Source organism: Calonectris borealis, chromosome 10 (assembly GCF_964195595.1).
Source record: "Calonectris borealis chromosome 10, bCalBor7.hap1.2, whole genome shotgun sequence".
Lineage (NCBI taxonomy): Eukaryota > Metazoa > Chordata > Aves > Procellariiformes > Procellariidae > Calonectris > Calonectris borealis.
In genome coordinates this window covers 16,361,268-16,379,378 of record NC_134321.1, presented here as the reverse complement: position 1 = coordinate 16,379,378, position 18,111 = coordinate 16,361,268, and the positions used below count along the sequence as shown (strand labels likewise).

Sequence of the window (18,111 nt, the reverse complement as noted above, 5' to 3'; positions counted from 1 at the left end):
GGATATTTTAGGTAAGAGAGTAAGACCCATCACTAGGATCTAACATCCAGAATCCCATTTGTTCTAGTGCTATAAAGTTTTTAAAGACGTTTCCATTCCATTTTGGAAGAAGCTGCTGTGAATCTGTCAGCGCACAGGCAAGCATAGACAGTTGATCCTTTAAGCTTTGCTAACTGCTTTTGATAAGTGTCTGACCATTTAGGATGTCAAGACAGTTTCTCCAAAGACAGACAGACAGAGACATTGTAAAGAGAGAAGTGAGTTTCTTCTTCACAGAACATAGGGTTTGGCTCTGTGAACCAGAAGTTGGTGCGTGCCCCTCTCCTCCCTGTAGCTCCTGAGGGTTGTACAGATCTGTTCCAAAAGGGTCAGTCAAATCCTGAAGCCCTTTCTCCATGCCTGATGCTGTTACGTCAGCTCAGGTATATGAGTACTTTGTGGATGGTGAGAGAGTACAAGTGTTGCCTTCTCACTTGCACCTCTATGGGAGGGTTAGCCGTTGTGTCATTGTGCTAAAAATGTTTGTTTGTCACTTTGGCAGAGCGAAAATCTGTCCTTGTTAAGCACTGCAAAACCCAACGTTCATCACTGAGTGAGTTAACTCAAGTGAATTACTTTGCTTTAAGGGAGCTCCTGATGTGATGTAAAACACAATTACTTGAATATGGTTAGATTCCAGTGATGGAGTAATTAATCTTCAAGAAGAGCACAACAGAAAAGGGACCTTGAAAGGCTAGTTTGACCCCAAAGCTTTGTTCTTGAGTTTTACTTAGGCTTACTGCTACAATTTCATACAATCTGTGGAAGTCGATGGCTAATCTTGTTTGGCTTACATAGGAGCAGATATTTTATTTTGTATTTACTTTCCATTGAGTCTTTTAAGCATGTTTTATACTAGCACATTTTAGTATGAGTCAGCCAACGATGTTTTAATATGAGTCAGCCAACATGGAATGCTAAAAGGAAGGTTTTAATAAGGATATTAATGTTTTGTTCAGGAAGTATATTGAGTTGAAAGATGTTAATTTACATTTAAAAATGAAAAATGTCCTTCCTTCTGCTTATGGTTAAGATGATTTTTTTGATCTTTTATTTGATTTTAATATTTAATGTTCTTAATTTCTTAAAGCCAAAGCCAACTGAAACAGTCACAACTGATGAGTCTGGGGTAAGATTAGTAAACTGACCCCAGTGGTTTTACCTCTACTTGAGTTTATTTTTTTTACCATGTCTATTTTCCACCGATTTTTTCTGTATTTTTCATAACTGTCTTACTACAAAGATGTTATGCAGTGGTTTGCATTCATTGTCAATGTACTATGGAAGTCTACTACAAACAAACCCAATATGATCCTTATTAACAAACAAGAAAATTTGGAAATGCATGTGATGTGTGAAGCATTTCTACAGGTCCTGTGTTTTTAGCATGTAATTTTTCCTTTCATATCATGCTTATCAAGGTGAAAAGACCCTCAAGATACATTTTCAAATCTTACCTCTTCCACCTTTGCATTTGATGTTGTTTTTCTGGAAGTGTTGCATGTTTGAGTTTGTATTTGGTTTGACTTCTCCATGATGCTCTTCAGAATTCTGAAGACAGCGCTAGAATCTCCATCACTTTTTTCCGTCTCTTCCGGGTGATGAGGTTGGTGAAGCTGCTTAGCAGAGGAGAAGGAATCAGAACTTTACTGTGGACATTTATTAAGTCATTTCAGGTTAGCAAAATTTATTTGCATTTGCTTTATAATTACAACCATTTATACACCAAATTTTATGAAGCAATACCCTGTAGTGTGCAAAAAACATTTCTTTTCAAATTCATGCTATCAATAATGACATATTTAAATATATTTGCATACTAATGCCAAAATAAACTTCACCAGTTACTTTGAGTCCAAGGGTCATTCTTTATCGTTACCATGAGATTTCTATGATGCTTCATAAAAAAATATTTGTTATATCTAAAAGGGATAGGATAGGTTTGACACACTCAGGTCTCATACTTCCACACATTTTATTAGATGACTACAAAAGAGGAATTTAATCTATTTTTTTATATAAAACTGATTTCATAAGTGTAAAAAATAGATATTTGAATCCTTGCTACTGAAAACTCTGATGAATGTGAAGTTAATGGAACTCTCTTAACTGTATAGCAGGAAGTATCTTTGTGCTGTCAGAATCAGTAATGAAAATAAAATTAAAAACTGCTAAAGATGATTCTTCCCCCTGAACTGCTGGGAGAAATAATTTAAAAAATAATGAAGCTTGTGTTCATTGTATGCGGCAGAATATTAAGAGTGACAGGTAATAACATTTTAAGCACTTGCATAGGATGAAAAACCTTGGAAAAGCCTGTGTGGTACAGAGAATTTATTTTTGTAAATGGAAATTGAAATTATGGTGTGAAATTATTAAAAAACAATGCACCTGTCCCGTTTCTAGGCTCTGCCTTACGTTGCCCTTCTGATAGCCATGCTGTTCTTCATCTATGCTGTCATTGGAATGCAGGTAATTATAGAATTTTTTTAGCATTGAACAAAAGTACAGCGTTGGCTACTCTGAGACTTGTTTACTAAGGTGCTTATTGAAACATTCCTTTGATAGTGGTGCTATATATAAGGCAGAGCTTTCAGAGTAACGTAAAAATCTTTTTTTGGCTCTGATTTTGGTAGTCAGAAAATCCAAAAAGATGCAAGATAAGAGCCTGGTGTGAGCTTATAGTATCTTGGTTTGCTGAAAGGAGCCACTCCTCTTCCATGTACTGTGAAGTTTATTCCTATGCATGAATATATGAAAGAATGCATGGCTTTTTTTTACTATAGACTTATTTTGGGAATCAGGCATTAAAACTCCAGCTTTTTTTTAAAAAAAAAAATCTTTCCCATATGAAAAGAATAGAACTAGGAAAAGAATCTGGCTAAAGATGTAGGCACAGCTGAGCCTGTGGTTAATCAAGAGTAGGATATATGTACAAGATGTACAAGCACAGAAAGGATTTTGGTAACTTAAAATGTAAAAATGTGCTGTTGGGATGAAGGTACCATTCCTCACACCAGCAGCAGTGCTGTGAGGGCAGAACAGGTTCTCCAGTCTTAGTAACCGGAGATAGCTAGATAGGAGAAACCTGTCAGGAAACTGTTCCTAAAATTCCTACTACTGGGCTGTTACTAGCGTGAGGATGGGATAGCCGTTTGAGAGGGGACTGCAGGAAAGCAGCAGATAAAGGCACTGAGCGTGGAGCTGTGATCAGAATTGCAGTTTGAGCTGCATGGCAGTCTCTGTGCCAGACGTGAGATCTGGTGCTTGCCTAAGGAGGTGCCTGAGGAGCATGGCTGGGTGGCCATCAACACTTCGGCAGAAGTTCCTGTTAGGTATCCTGAATTGGGGCTACAGTTTTCTTCCCCCCAGCCCCGTCATAAGGCCTTAGGAGATAGCCCTGCATTCCGTAAAACTTTACAGATGTTTTCTTTTGTTTTTAAAGTTGTAAGGTTCTTCAAGTCAACACAAAGGGAGGTCCTAATTAAATGAGATGAATAGAAGAAATATGCTATGGAGAGTGGTTTTGTTTCCAGATTCTTCCTCGTCATCACTTATCCAAAAGCAACTTAATGTCCTTACAGTCCAGCAGCATGTATACAGAGCATAATAGTGTTAATCTCTCTAAATTAAGTAACAGCCTTCACTGTGAATTGTAAGAGGATGTAAATGTGTTATATTGGGGAAAAAGAATGGTCTTGTGGCCAAGGAATTGCAGTTTAATTTCGAGGAACAGAACTCATTTCCATCTCTGGCTGAGACAGGATGCTCAGACTCTCTGTGCTTTGGTTTCCATCTTTGCATCTCTCTCTCTATTTAGATTCGAGGTTTTCAGGACAGCAATTATTTCTTACTACAAGTATGTACAATATTTAGCGCAGTAGAGCTTTAATATCAATAAAGGACTCTAGGTGCTGGTTTGAAACAAATAATATTTTCTCACCTGAAATACAGGAACATGTATTAGTATTATAATGGTTTATTGATGCTAAATTAAATGATTAAGAATTATCTTGTACATGTGTTAAATTTACTGCATTTATATCATTATCAGGAAAAACTAAGGAGAGTAAAGAAAGTGTATTTGTGAAAGTGTTTTTCATACATACTGAAGCAAGTTTAGACTGCAAGGCCTACAGCTTCTGACAGTACAGGTCACTAGGATGAAAGTCAAAATCCTGTTTTATTGTAGGTGTTTGGAAAAGTGGCCATGAGGGACAACAATCAAATAAACAGAAACAACAATTTTCAGACTTTCCCCCAAGCTGTGCTTCTTCTCTTCAGGTGAGTAAACCTTGACTCTTACTTAATGCATCCCATTTCATTGATCTATGAAAAACATCTGTAGCTCTTGTGCCATGGATTTGTTCAAAATGTGTTTGCAAGTGAGAACCAATTTAGCATAACAAGCACATACTCTCTGTGGCTGTATGCTGAGTGTCCATTGGCACAGCAGGGTTCTAATCAAGTGATACAGACCTAAGTTCATTACAGCTATTGTGAAACATCTCATTTATGGAGTAATTGTCTTCAGGTAGAGCCCAAACGTAGTCAGCCCTGATATCACTGTGTGGGTGTTGGGAAAGATGAAAAAGACTGTGCCCTTACTGTATGCTTTAGAAGCACAGCTAGCATGACAGTTTGAAAAAATGAAAGGTTGTTGCAAACATAAAGAAATAAACTCTTCTTTACATTTGCTGAAGAGATGACAAGAAATAGAGGGTCTAACTTGCAGAAGGGAAATATCAGATAAGCAGTAGGCAAAACTTTCTGATGGCAAAGGTAGCTAAATCTTGATGTAGGGGAATTATAGGATCTCCCATCATTAGAGAGCTTAAGAAGAGGGTAAACAATTGCCAGGAGTGCTTCAAAATCTCCTGGAGCAAGGAGAGGGAATGACATGGAACAGGACTGCCTCTAAATGTGACAACCTTGAGAGCTCTCTCTCCTGTGATCCTGTAACTCCACTTGGCTCCTATGCATTGTTACTAACGTGGTTGGCAAAACTGGCAGGTCATTCCTTATTTGAGACCAAGGGCATCACTCAATGAGATCTAAGTCACTTTAAGCATGTAAAGACTTTCGTCTTTGAAACTAGGTACTGAACACAGCCAAAAATGTCATAAATATGTAGTTGTCTCTTAAATATTTGAAATCATGGGTCTGTACACAGGCATTACACATCTATGCAAAAAATGCAATAACAGAAGTTAGAGACAAGCATTTCTTCAACCATGCTGAGGAAAAGGCAATTAATATTTTACAAGTAGATACTTTCAACTTTTGTGATAGGTTTTCATACACAACACTGCTTTCATACACAGCAGGTCTACTGCAATAAGTATTTAACTTGTACATCAGAGTTTGGGGTTTAAATTTTTACATGCAAGCCTTTATGATGCATTATAAACCTTATAAAACATGTCTGCAATGTCAGATCCATGCTTGTCATTTTTGAAACATGATCTGTATTTTTTTAATTAGTTCCTGCTCTGAAAAGTTCACGATCTGTCTTCACATTTGTGCTTATACAGCTCCAAGCATTTTGTCAGAACTTAATAAATTAATACATCTTTAATCCAATTTGATCAAATAATGCTTAATTTATCTTTGTGACCTTATAAAGGTGTGCAACTGGAGAAGCCTGGCAGGAAATCATGCTGGCATGTTTGCCTGGAAAACGCTGTGACCCAGAATCCGATTATAATCCAGGGGAAGAATACACATGTGGAAGCAATTTTGCCATCATTTATTTTATCAGTTTTTACATGCTGTGTGCATTTTTGGTGAGTCTAGCTTGTGCTTATTAACAAAAATGAGCTTTGGCATTTTGACTTTCTTCTGAACTAAGGGAGTAGTGGGTTCAGAGAATGATTGAAAATCCCATATCTAAAATATTTTTGCAAGGTTACATTTTTCCATACACAATCCTAAATCCTGTATTTTATACTGATTTTTACAGTGAGGGTGGTGAAACACTGGCACAAGTTGCCCAGAGAGGTGGTAGATTCCTTATCCCTGGAAACATTCAAGGTCAGGTGGGACGGGGCTCTGAGCAACCTGATCTATTTGAAGATGTCCCTGCTCGCTGCAGAGGGGTTTGACTGGATGATCTTTGAAGGTCCCTTCTAACCTAGTTATGATTCTATGATTCTAAATACCCATGTGCAAGGTGTTCTTCTGACTACACATGTGCAGGAGTGGGTGGTTGCACGTTTGAAAGCTAAGTTAACAATCTTTTAATCGGCTATTATTTCATGCATTTCTCAATAGTATCATTAAATATTTATTAATAATAAAGCTGCAATTCCTTTGATGTATTAGTAATGCTATTTTTATTATTTAAACTTAGCAGAATTTGGATTCATGTCTCTGCAAGTGTGCTCAAACCATGGCACATGAGATGTGAACAGTAACTTTTCTTCCTAATCCATGGCATAATGGATTATTTGCTCTAAAATAATCTTTGAAATATGTTTTTCCCCGTTGCAGGTGTCTGTTCTAAGCTGGTTGATTTGTTCTAATCACACTACTGTTCCTTGCAAAAGGAAGGTGGTTGAACAGAATTCTGTGAACTAATGTAAACATATACGTTCTGCTGTTCTGTATCATCTTCTGTGTTAACAAAACGTATGCAGAAGTCTTATTGTCATGACATTGAATCCTATTAATACAAAAGCTGTTTCCCAAGATCTACACTGTGTCAAAGACATGTATTGGATCCATTCATTAATTTGATGTAGTGGGATCTGGCAAATCAAGGAAGAGAAACAAAACCATGTTACAGCCTATGTCAAAGACTGAATACTCTAAGATAGAATCACACTCTTGTCATATCATTACTTGATAGAGTTCCAGTTAGTCAGTTAAATGGTTAGCCAGTATTTTCTGCGGTATTTGATGATACTTGCCAAAAATAATTGTTTATGAGATCAATCTATTTGTTTGAATTCTTAACCTGATACCTTATAAAATTATTTTATTTATTGATTGTTTTTATAAATTTCAAAATAATTAAGGCAGATTGTTCTTAATTACTTTTTTAGATTATAAACTTATTTGTGGCTGTCATTATGGATAATTTTGATTATTTGACACGTGACTGGTCTATTCTGGGTCCCCATCATTTGGATGAGTTCAAAAGGATATGGTCAGAATATGACCCTGAAGCAAAGTAAGTTAGATCATTTCTCTGATAAGATTTATCTGGTAAAAACAATAAAATCAGAGCATAGTATATTCTTTGGGAATGGGTGTATGTTTAGTAACTGATGTGTGTTGATTCTAGGGGAAGGATAAAGCATCTTGATGTGGTTACATTACTGAGACGCATTCAGCCACCACTTGGTTTTGGCAAACTATGCCCTCACCGAGTGGCCTGCAAGGTAGGTTTTACCCTAATTTCTTTCAGGGTTTCTCTCACAGTTCATTCAGTCATTCAGTTCTGCCCAATATATGTCATGTATGCACAGTAATCCTGTCTGTTCACAAGGTTTCCTTCACTCTCAAGTTTTCCCATTTTTTTGGGAGGCTTAACTTAAACCATCAAAATTAGTGTAATTTCTTTCAGTCTACTCATTTGAATAGTTACCACCAATGTAAAATTCTTCACAGAGCATGAAAATGAAAGGAGTCAGTCTGTAAATCTATCATTAGCCTATTATTGTCACGTATATGAACTACCTCATCCCAGCATTTTGGTGACCCAGTGTCACATATAAGACTACTTCAAGCCAGTGACATTTCTGATTTCTCTTCAGTCCCAGGGAAAAGAGGGTAGTAGTTTACTTTAACTGACAATTAAGTTTTGATACAGTACTTTTACAGTCGCATTCATGAGAAGTTTGCTGCACATGAAACATAGAAATGTTGCTCTGAGCAACCTGGCCTAGTTGAAGATGTCCCTGCCCACGGCAGGGGGGTTGGACTAGATGACCTTTAAAGGTCCCTTCCAATCCAAACTGTTCTATGATTCTGTGAAATGAGATTGAAGGGTGGGGACTGCAAGATGATAAACCAAGCTGAAGTGAATAATGGTGTGCAATACAATATGTAGCAGTGAGTGAGAAGACTGAAAATTAAAGGGAATTTAAAATGATGTAGAATGTCAGGCACGATGTGTAATTTAGATGAGGATTAATTCAATTTTAATATAAAAGTTGAAAAGCAACACAAAAGAGATGAATAATTATTATGTTATTTGAGGAATTCATAACTATGGATATTGTGTTTTTAGCAATTTCAGTAGGAATAACATCAAGCCTTTTAATTAAAGGATTGTTACAACACCACTGTCATTTGGATTTCTTTTATATCTGTTTTATAAATAGGTACATTGACTTATAAAACACTGCATTCAAATGGAATGCCACAAGGCATACTTAAAGCAAACCTATATCTATATGTTAAGATAAATTATCCAATTGACTCATGGTTTTAAACTACAATAGAAGAAAATCCGAGTCAGATATTAGGAAAAGATTTTGATAGATTAAATAGTGTTCTTCTGACAGACAGGGTCACAGCGATACTGCTCTAAAAGATGAACACCAATGCAGAGAGGGACTAATCCAAAGAGGAAGGCCCCTTTCACACTAATTCAGTATAGATACCATAAGAGATGCACAGAATCACTGGAGAGTTACCTGAGAGATGAATCAGCTTATACAAGACAGACCTGCTGCTGTGGTTCTTCATGGAGCATGAGGCTGGAGAAACCCATGGGAAACCTGGAACATGACTGCAACTGGAGTGCATGCTCTTATATAACTGCATTTGTCCTTAATACTTGCATAGTGTGACTTATAGTCATGGCCAAGGGCTGGGCTTCAATGTTTGCAAATTAACTCAATAAATAGCTCATGAAAACTACTGGACAGTTTTAGCTTTTGTATAAGCATGCATATGATTAATATCAGAAAGAGGCGATATTGCGTGGTTATTATACGCAGCTAGGATGGAAGACAACTTTTTTTTTTTTTGAACACATATAATTTTTATGTCTCTCAGTGAATATTATTCTTTGAATGCATCAGCTTTTCAGAAGTGAACATTACAGGAGGTTTTTTTCAAAAAAAGCCGCATCAAAATTTGTTTTCCTTTTCTCATTTACAGAGGTTAGTAGCCATGAATATGCCACTAAACAGTGATGGAACCGTCATGTTCAATGCTACTTTGTTTGCTTTGGTTAGGACTGCTCTAAAGATAAAAACAGAAGGTAAGGTTCTTAGCTGTAAAGCCTTTACTGCACTTGTCAGAAGGTACAATGAGGAAAAGTTACAATTTACTTTATTCATTTTGATGGACATGAGTAAGGCTGCCTTCGTCTCACTGGATTTGGTTTGCTTTTGGATCATGGGTTGTATTCACTGTTGCTAGGAATGATTTCTTAGAAAATGAAAGGAAAGGGATAGTGAGGCCAGAGGTCTCAGAAATCTCAGAAGTTATTATATGCTTTTATCTGGTCAGATAAAAACATGTAGCAGAGGCATAACAGGAGTTCTACTGCAAGGAATGAATGAGTTCCCCTTTCTGTCCAACCAAGATGCTCCGTTCTCACTCATCTTTAACATGGTGCCTTGGATGCCGCATTGGTGCAACTTCAACTTTTGCACACTTGAAAGCAACATCCCCAGTTTGGTTGAGGCCAGTTGTGACTGGGTTGAATGGATTTCTGTCATTTGCATCAAAGAGGGAAAAGTTTTAAAAAATAGTGGCATGTTTCAAAGAATTTTCTTTCTATTTTCATACATTTTTTCATTATTTTACCATCTTTTACTAGTTTCTGTTCTGTGTCTTCTGCTATTCTCAGCAGAATTTGAGTTCCACTGCCAATAACAAACTGATTAGATTAAGCCCCCTCCAGCATCGCTGTGGTTTAGGTGAGCACTGCAAGAGATGAAAAACTGCTCAGTAGTCAGTTGCCTGAACTTTCAAGCCTGTACAACTGACTAATTAGTATGATTAAACAAATAAAGGATCAGCTTTGGATCAAGACAGAAGTGGCTTGTAAAGAGCAAGACATCACTTTCTGCACAATTTAAGCGGAAGGCATTAAGCAGTGACAGAGTAAAGCCAAGATCTGGAAATTGTGGTTGACCTCTGCAGTACTCCAGAGACTGATTTGAAAGCCCCAGGAGCTCGCTGTCTTATACCCTTTCTTCTCTTTAGTTGTTGTAGTATTGTTATCTGCTGCTTCTGGTAGCTTAGGCTTGCTGCAAAGCCTCCTTATCACAGTCTTTATGTGTATACAGCTAATTAATAGCCAAAGGATCATTCATTGCAGCTAGTTGAAACATAATTGGCATCCTCCATTTTTCTATTTCATTGCCACAGGTAACCTAGAACAAGCAAATGAAGAACTTAGAGCAGTTATAAAGAAAATATGGAAGAAAACGAGCATGAAATTACTTGACCAAGTTGTCCCTCCAGCTGGCGGTCAGTCTGATAAACTTTGCAATATGCTATTCTCTGTGTATTTTGGTCTTTCTAGATTGTTAGGAACCAAAGAAATAAAATTACTAAGTTTTGCAATTATAATGTCATTAAAGGACAACAAACAATAATAACTAAATAAATATAGAGAGAATTATATCCTGTTACACTAGATAATACATATAGGACTGATAAGTACAACTTCCTTAGATCAAAAAGAAAGAGAGGAAAATCTTATGCTTATTTTCTTGCTTGAAAAAAATACCTTATTAGACCTAAATCTAGTCTTGATTTCAAGTCATTCAGGAAAATAAACGAAACTTAGTTTGATTGCAATGCATTGAGCAAAATAACATGTGTTGTGCTAATTAAGCTTGACAATGTACACTACATTATAGCTTATATCCTTGTATATGTTGAATACTTTTGGGAGAAAACTGAAAATTTTTAATTGCCAGCTTAAAAATAATTTTGTTGCTAAACTGATAAAGCAAGAGGCTAAATTATCTCAGTTACGCTAGTTTAAACCAGAGCAGTTCCATAGTCAACAGATAATGGAAACGGTTCAGATTTATGCCAGTATGACTGAGATATGAATATGGCCCATGTAAAGAGATATCTAAATTCTAATGACAACAATACGTTTGCAAGAACTACAAGGCACGTATATTAGGTGTTCCTATGTGCTGTAAAATGTCAAATATTTGTTATATCTCTCTCTTTAAATATATATATTTTAATATATATATTTAGCGTTTTTCAATATATACATTTTTATTAATATGCTGTAGTGTAGGTTCAGGTGACTGTTTTTTACCTGCTTTTTCGAGTTTTAAAGGTGCAGGATCTGTTGCACTGTCACGCACACCCAGGATGTATTTTTCTAGACATCCAATACACAGATCCGTTGTAATCATCTGGTATTTCTTGTAGTTTATTGTACTTTTATAGCGTTACGGCAGCTTTCAAGACTGATCAGACTCAGGTTTGGAAGCAGACTCAAGATCCCAGGCCCGGTGGTGGTGGAGGCTGATCCCTTTCTGAAGGTGATGCTCCCAGTCTCTAGGGGAGGAAGAGCATGCTGGCTGCACTGCTGTTCAGCATGACCCAAGAAGCAGCATTAGCTTTGTCGCTGGAGGGAGCCACTTGCTATCGGTGTGGTGGCTGCCAGATAATAGTGGGGATGAAGGCAAAAATCTAGCAAATTTGACTATCCAAAGGGGAACTGATACTGCACATTTAAAACAACTTTTTGTGTTCTACTCTGTTGTTTTTAGCCTTACACCTAAGTGCTTGCATGGCATAGATGAATTGCTTTGTTATTGTTGTAACTATGTGCTTGAGCTTTTTCTGCAGCCTCTGTTCCTTTCAACTATGAGTCTTTCCGAATATTCTGAAGCAATTCTGTTTTAGGGTGGTGGCATGGAATTAGTGTTGCCTCTTGCCAACTTTATTCCCCTACTTTTTTTTATTGAAATAGAGATGCATGCTTCAGAATAGCGAGCTGTGCCTGCTTAAATCAATCTGACAAAGAATCTGTAAAGATTACATTCCTAGAACTAATCTTACATAGTAACTCACTGTTAACTTCAGCTTCATTTCATTGCTGAATATAAGCTGTATATTTATTTTCAGCTGTACTAAAATTCATTGCTAATATTTATTCTGCAAATGTAGCTTTTGAGTGTAGCTAGAAAGCTGAAAACCTGGATCACTGCTCAATTGATAGGAAACAGTATGGCTTCTACAACCCAGTATAAATAAGAACATGTTGGGAAGTCCTTAAGATTTATGAATTTTTTTGTTTCAGTTTGGTTTGTTTCTCTGTGGACCTTTGTGACTTACCTGAAAATTGAAACTATTGTAACCCACCTAGAAAAAAAGAGGAATATAGCTATTTTACATTCATTTGCCATAGGAGTGTAAAATAGCTTAGTGTACAGTAGAAATTAGTTTCTATTGATGCTTAATATTCAGTAGAAAATTGTATATGACAATAACACCAGTGACAGCTGATAATAACAATCTGCTAGGAGACAGAAAATTCTCTTCAATATAAATCAACAAAGCATCCAAATTCAATATGCTAAAATCACTTGCACTTAAAAGTATTGAGCGGTCTAGTTTATAATGTTTTTCTCCAATATTACTTTTGCTGGTATTACTGAATGCTAGATCCTTCGTGTGCTCGTGACCATGCCTCTGTAACACAAACAGAACAACTATTTGCAGAGCAGAATGAAAATAATCAGTGTAGCATTTTTTTCCTGAATTATAAATAGGTGCACTAGAAATGAACAGTTAGTTAATTATTAGTACTGGTTAAATAACTCATTACTATAACTTAAGTAAACTGTTAATAGTTAACAACACATTTTCAATGCAGAAAAATGAAACTGCTTTGCAAAAACATAGAATGTCTGTCAAATGCCTGAATGTATGAATGAGTTAACATTCTTAGGAGACTAGAGAGTAAGAGAAATACACACAACTCACTAAAGATTCACCTGTATTCTCTAAACTCCCCAGTCTCCACCTGCAAACCCATTTAATCCTGCCTAATACTTTTTGCCCTCTTCCAAAAACTTCCTACTGAAATGATTCCTTTTGCTGTCACTAATTGTAATTATAGAGGTGTCTATTCTGTGGTCAGTTACGCTTAGCTGCTTCCCTATACCTGTCCATATCTGGCTATATGTGTGTTACTCAAAAAACAAAGTCAAGGATGGCTCCCCTTGGCCAGGCTTCAGTTCTTGTGTGCACGTGTCTGCAGTACAACTGACTGTGCCTGTGAAGTACACATGCATCTTGTTTGTACATACAGACTGTGGCATGCACAATTCAGCAAACTGGTAATGCATTCACCTAATACGCTTATAAAAAGTTGGTGCATGTCCAGAGTGATCAGTAAGGGCCCTTCATTTCTGCATACTGAGACTTTGCAGGTATTGTCATCTCAGGTACAGTCAGTAGTCGTGCAATGTCATAGCCTGACTTGAGACATGCTCTAAGTGCAACCCATAGTAGTATATGTTATATCAAGTCTGTCACTTCTATGTGCTTGTTCTTTCTAGGAGCCATTTGCTAGATCACTTCCTTAAAAGTTCTGTTCAAATATTTGAAACAAAATAGTATAAAGGAGGGGAAAGACTTATCTGGGGAGTTTGACCAAGGCTACGTTGCAGATCAATGGATTCAGCTAAACTAAGGAAGGCAAGTTTAGATTAGATGCTTTATGAGGGATCTCTTCCTAATACAAAACACTGTTAGTCTCCTGAGGAGCTGCCAAGAGAGATTACAGATGAACATCAAAGCAAATACTCACAAAAAGTTTAGAAATTACATTTGAGGAGTCAATTAAAAGGCTTTTTACTGCTGAGACTGAATCTGTAGACTGGTGAGCTTTTCTTGTGAGCTATGGAGTTCCTGCTATTTCCTAGTGGGAGCTGGGGGGACTCAGACCTTTGAAGAGATGTCAGTATTTGGCAGAGCAGGCTCTTGAATGAGCTAAGATTTTTCCTGCAACAGACTGATATTTTAAAGCAATTATTATAATCATTTTTGCTTTGATACCTTTAAAGACAAATAAAATGCTGGGAGAATACATCCCTGGTACATTTTTACTGAAGTTAAAGCCTGTCATACTTTCTCACATGCATACAGCCCATTTCAGGCATTATAATGAGATGAGCTTATTTTGAATGGTAGGGGATTCATTTTGAGACAAATTTTGTCACAGAGATAAAAATGAGTTTAAACAGTATTGTACATGGATTGGATTTCTCATCCTTTTTATTGATGTGAAAGCAAGTCATGAAAAGAAGAAAGTTAATTAAATTTAAATTAGCAAAAGCTGTCATATTACAGGTAAAAATACTATTAGAAATACTATCATTAGTGAGATACATCGGGACATATTATTATTGATAAAACTAAGACACAAGGAGACTCTGTTTTAATCAAATGTTAATGTATGACATTACAGCATATGATGATTGGATTTGCTTGACAATTAGAGAAAAAGGCTTGCTTAACAGAATATGTTCGTATGTAAAAAAAAAAACCCACAAAACAAAATGAAAAACTAAACTCAAGTCTATCCTAAAGCTCCATTAGAGAGTTAAAATATGGAGAAAACAAATGACATAAAACTAAAAAAACCCTATACTTTCTAACAAAGGTGTTAAAATGTGCCTGGGCATGTTAGATTTTCCGTGTTTAGTCATGTCACAACTGTACAGAGTAACCCAGATCCTGAGATGTGTTAAGCACCTGTCTGTCCCAGCAAGGGCAAGTGGAATGAGAGGAGCTCACTGCCCATCAGGATGTGGGTCCTAACACTGGAGAGAAATTTGATGCCTAAAACACACCAGCCCTCCTTTATGTATGGCAGTAGCCAACTAGCAACCGTGTTGCAAATAGCTATCTCAAGATACTGAAAAAAATCAGGAGATGAGGCAGCACAGCAGAAAGGGAATAGCTAACTTCGTGCCAGATAACTCTAGGAGAAAAAAGTGTGTGAAAACAAAAGCAATGTTTTTGAATAGAAAACTATTCCTAGTTTGCTGGCAAGCATTACTCATCAAGAGACCAAACCTGCACAGCTAAATGATTCAATGGGACTCATAAAACAGGCACATACATTCTTAACATGCTATGAACCAGATGATTTCGATATCCTTATAAGGTACCTGCCTTTGAACTTTGAAAACTTTGAAATTTGGATTTTGTTCACAACAGTGACTCTGTAAAAATGCTAGGTTTTACTGCACTTGCTGTTTGCGTATCTTTTGAATTGTACTAAATTAACTGATGGAAGTTATTTTCATTTCTATCAGCATTGCAGAGCTGACACAATACAATAATGTGGGAAAGTGTCATGTTGTTTCATATTTACTATTATCATCATCACCTATCTAGAAGATGGCTAAGAACCACATCTTCACTTAAGCAAGAGCCTCGTAGAAAATATGTGAAATTGTAACCTCTGTGGGATTTCCTCAGAGTCTAGAATCTGTCTTATTGGGTGACAGTAAGATAGCAGAAGATACAGCCCAACATGAGCATCTGGGACACAAATAAAATTCAAACTGGAAGATGCCCGGGTATTACAGTGAGGGCATGACACCAGTAAAAAAATGTGCATAGCAAAGCAGGCTGTAAAGATGTCTAAGGCCTTATGCAATCAGAACAATGCTATATAGATACACTGACTAAGCAAATTTGGTTCAGCAGTGAAAAAAAAAAAGATATTGTAAGCAGGACTTTTTTTTTTTTATAGAGTCACTCTTATGAACATAGAATCATAGAATCGTTTAGGTTGGAAAAGACCTTTAAGATCATCAAGTCCAACCGTTAACCTAGCACTGCCAAGTCCACCACTAAACCATGTCCCTAAGCGCCACATCTACACATTTTTTAACTACTTCCAGGGTTCGTGACTCAACCACTTCCCTGGGCAGCCTGTTCCAAGGCCTGACAACCCTTTCAGTAAAGAAATTTTTCCTAATGTCCAATCTAAACCTCCCCTGGCACAACTTGAGGCCATTTACTTGGGAGAAGAGACCAACCCCCACCTCGCTCCAACCTCCTTTCAGGCAGTTGTAGAGCGCGATGAGGTCTCCCCTCAGCCTCCTCTTCTCCAGGCTAAACAACCCCAGTTCCCTCAGCCGCTCCCCATCAGACTTGTGCTCCAGGCCCTTCACCAGCTTCGTTGCCCTCCCTGGACACGCTCCAGCACCTCCATGTCCTTCTTGTACTGAGGGGCCCAAAACCGAACACAGGATTCGAGGTGCGGCCTCACCAGTGCCGAGTACAGGGGCACGATCACCTCCCTGCTCCTGCTGGCCACACTAGTTCTGATGCAGGCCAGGATGCCGTTGGCCTTCTTGGCCACCTGGGCACACTGCCGGCTCATGTTCAGCCGACTGTCGACCAGCACCCCCAGGTCCTTTTCCTCTGGGCAGCTTTCCAGCCACTCTTCCCCAAGCCTGTAGCGTTGCCTGGGGTTGTTGTGACCCAAGTGCAGGACCCGGCACTTGGCCTTGTTGAACCTCATGGAGTTGGCCTCGGCCCATCGATCCAGCCTGTCCAGGTCCCTCTGCAGAGCCTTCCTACCCTCGAGCAGATCAACACTGCCGCCCAGCTTGGTGTTGTCTGCTGCCTTACTGAGGGAGCACTTGATCCCCTCATCCAGATCGTTGATGAAGATATTGAACAGAACTGGCCCCAGTACTGAACCCTGGGGAACACCAATTGTGACTGGCCGTGAACTGGGTTTAACTCCATTCACCACAACATTTTGGGCCTGGACATCCAGCCAGTTTTTACCCAGCAAAGAGTACACCTGTCCAAGCCATAAGCAGCCGGTTTCTCCAAGAGAATGCTGTGGGAAACCATGTCAAAGGCTTTACTAAAGTCTAGGTAGACCACATCCACAGCCTTTCCCTCATCCATTGAGTGGGTCATCTTGTCATAGAAGGAGATCAGGTTAGTCAAGCAGGACCTGCCTTTCATAAACCTATGTGTATGTAAGTCATAGTAGCTTTTATTTTCATCCATTTATTCCAAGTAACTAAAGCCAGTCTTTCAGCTTCTACGCATACACAAACGTGTTTATGGTTTTGCTAGAAACTTACATGAACTTACTTAGAAGTACGTGAGACTTGGTAAAGTATTGTATTTTCTTCTTGATAAAGGATGAGTTCACTTAACTGACTGAGCCTAGACTGCTTGCTAAAACATTGCTTTTAAGTTAGTTACAGGTTCCATTGTTGTAAGCTGAAAGCATAGTACCTATTGCACCCATCACATTTTTCCCCCCAAATCAGATATGAGTGTACAGGCTATTGATAAATGTGCTGACTTGGGAGAGATCTGTCTGGTCTGTTCATTTAGATGATGAGGTAACCGTGGGGAAGTTCTATGCCACCTTCCTGATACAGGACTACTTTAGGAAATTCAAGAAACGCAAAGAACAAGGACTGGTGGGGAAATATCCTGCGAAGAATACCACGATTGCTCTGCAGGTGATTTTGTTTTTACATTTTTAACTAACCATTTTGTGAGCTTACTTGAAATAGCAGGTAGATGAATATTGATGATTGTGCAGTGCTGCAAGGATTTTATTTAGCTGGGACACTTTTGGCCCTTATTCGTCAGAAAAGTAAAACATAATCCTGCTATTCTGTCTATAACAAGGTAAGTGCTAAAAGTTATTCTCTGTGGATTACTCAAACAGTAGCAACAGTTATAAAATTTCTTAGCAAGTCTAGTTGATACATCAGTCTGAAGTTGCTGATGTAAAATCAGATAAATGAAGTCTGAGCTATCATTTCCATTCTTTGTTTTGCTTTAACTCTTTAATTTCTTGTGTTCCTATAATGCAATAAGCCAGTTCTTGGAAAACGTCCAAATATGCATTACCTTATAATAAAGAGGTTTTTATATGGTATCATTTTTCTTCTTAATTCTCATTGTTCTTTTTCTTTTCCATTTATGATTACTGGTGAAATACCTTCTTCTCAGTATTTTTTAATATTTGCAAATTTTGAACTTCACATTAATCAATTTCTTTTATAGGAAGTAATATTACCATACTACATTAATGTCATGTACTTCTGTCTGTCTCTTAAAACA

The 18,111-nt window shown here is 37.7% G+C and overlaps 1 protein-coding gene across 1 annotated transcript in view; it reads left to right on the top strand.

Moving 5' to 3' along the window:
• CACNA1D (calcium voltage-gated channel subunit alpha1 D) overlaps positions 1-18,111 on the top strand; it is a 205,188-nt gene that overhangs the window by 159,602 nt on the left and 27,475 nt on the right. The window contains exons 31-39 of the mRNA XM_075158487.1: positions 1,587-1,715; positions 2,446-2,511; positions 4,232-4,323; positions 5,666-5,825; positions 7,086-7,213; positions 7,328-7,424; positions 9,154-9,256; positions 10,375-10,476; positions 17,371-17,501. Coding sequence (XP_075014588.1) covers positions 1,587-1,715; positions 2,446-2,511; positions 4,232-4,323; positions 5,666-5,825; positions 7,086-7,213; positions 7,328-7,424; positions 9,154-9,256; positions 10,375-10,476; positions 17,371-17,501 — 1,008 coding nt within the window. The remainder of the gene's footprint in view (positions 1-1,586; positions 1,716-2,445; positions 2,512-4,231; positions 4,324-5,665; positions 5,826-7,085; positions 7,214-7,327; positions 7,425-9,153; positions 9,257-10,374; positions 10,477-17,370; positions 17,502-18,111) is intronic.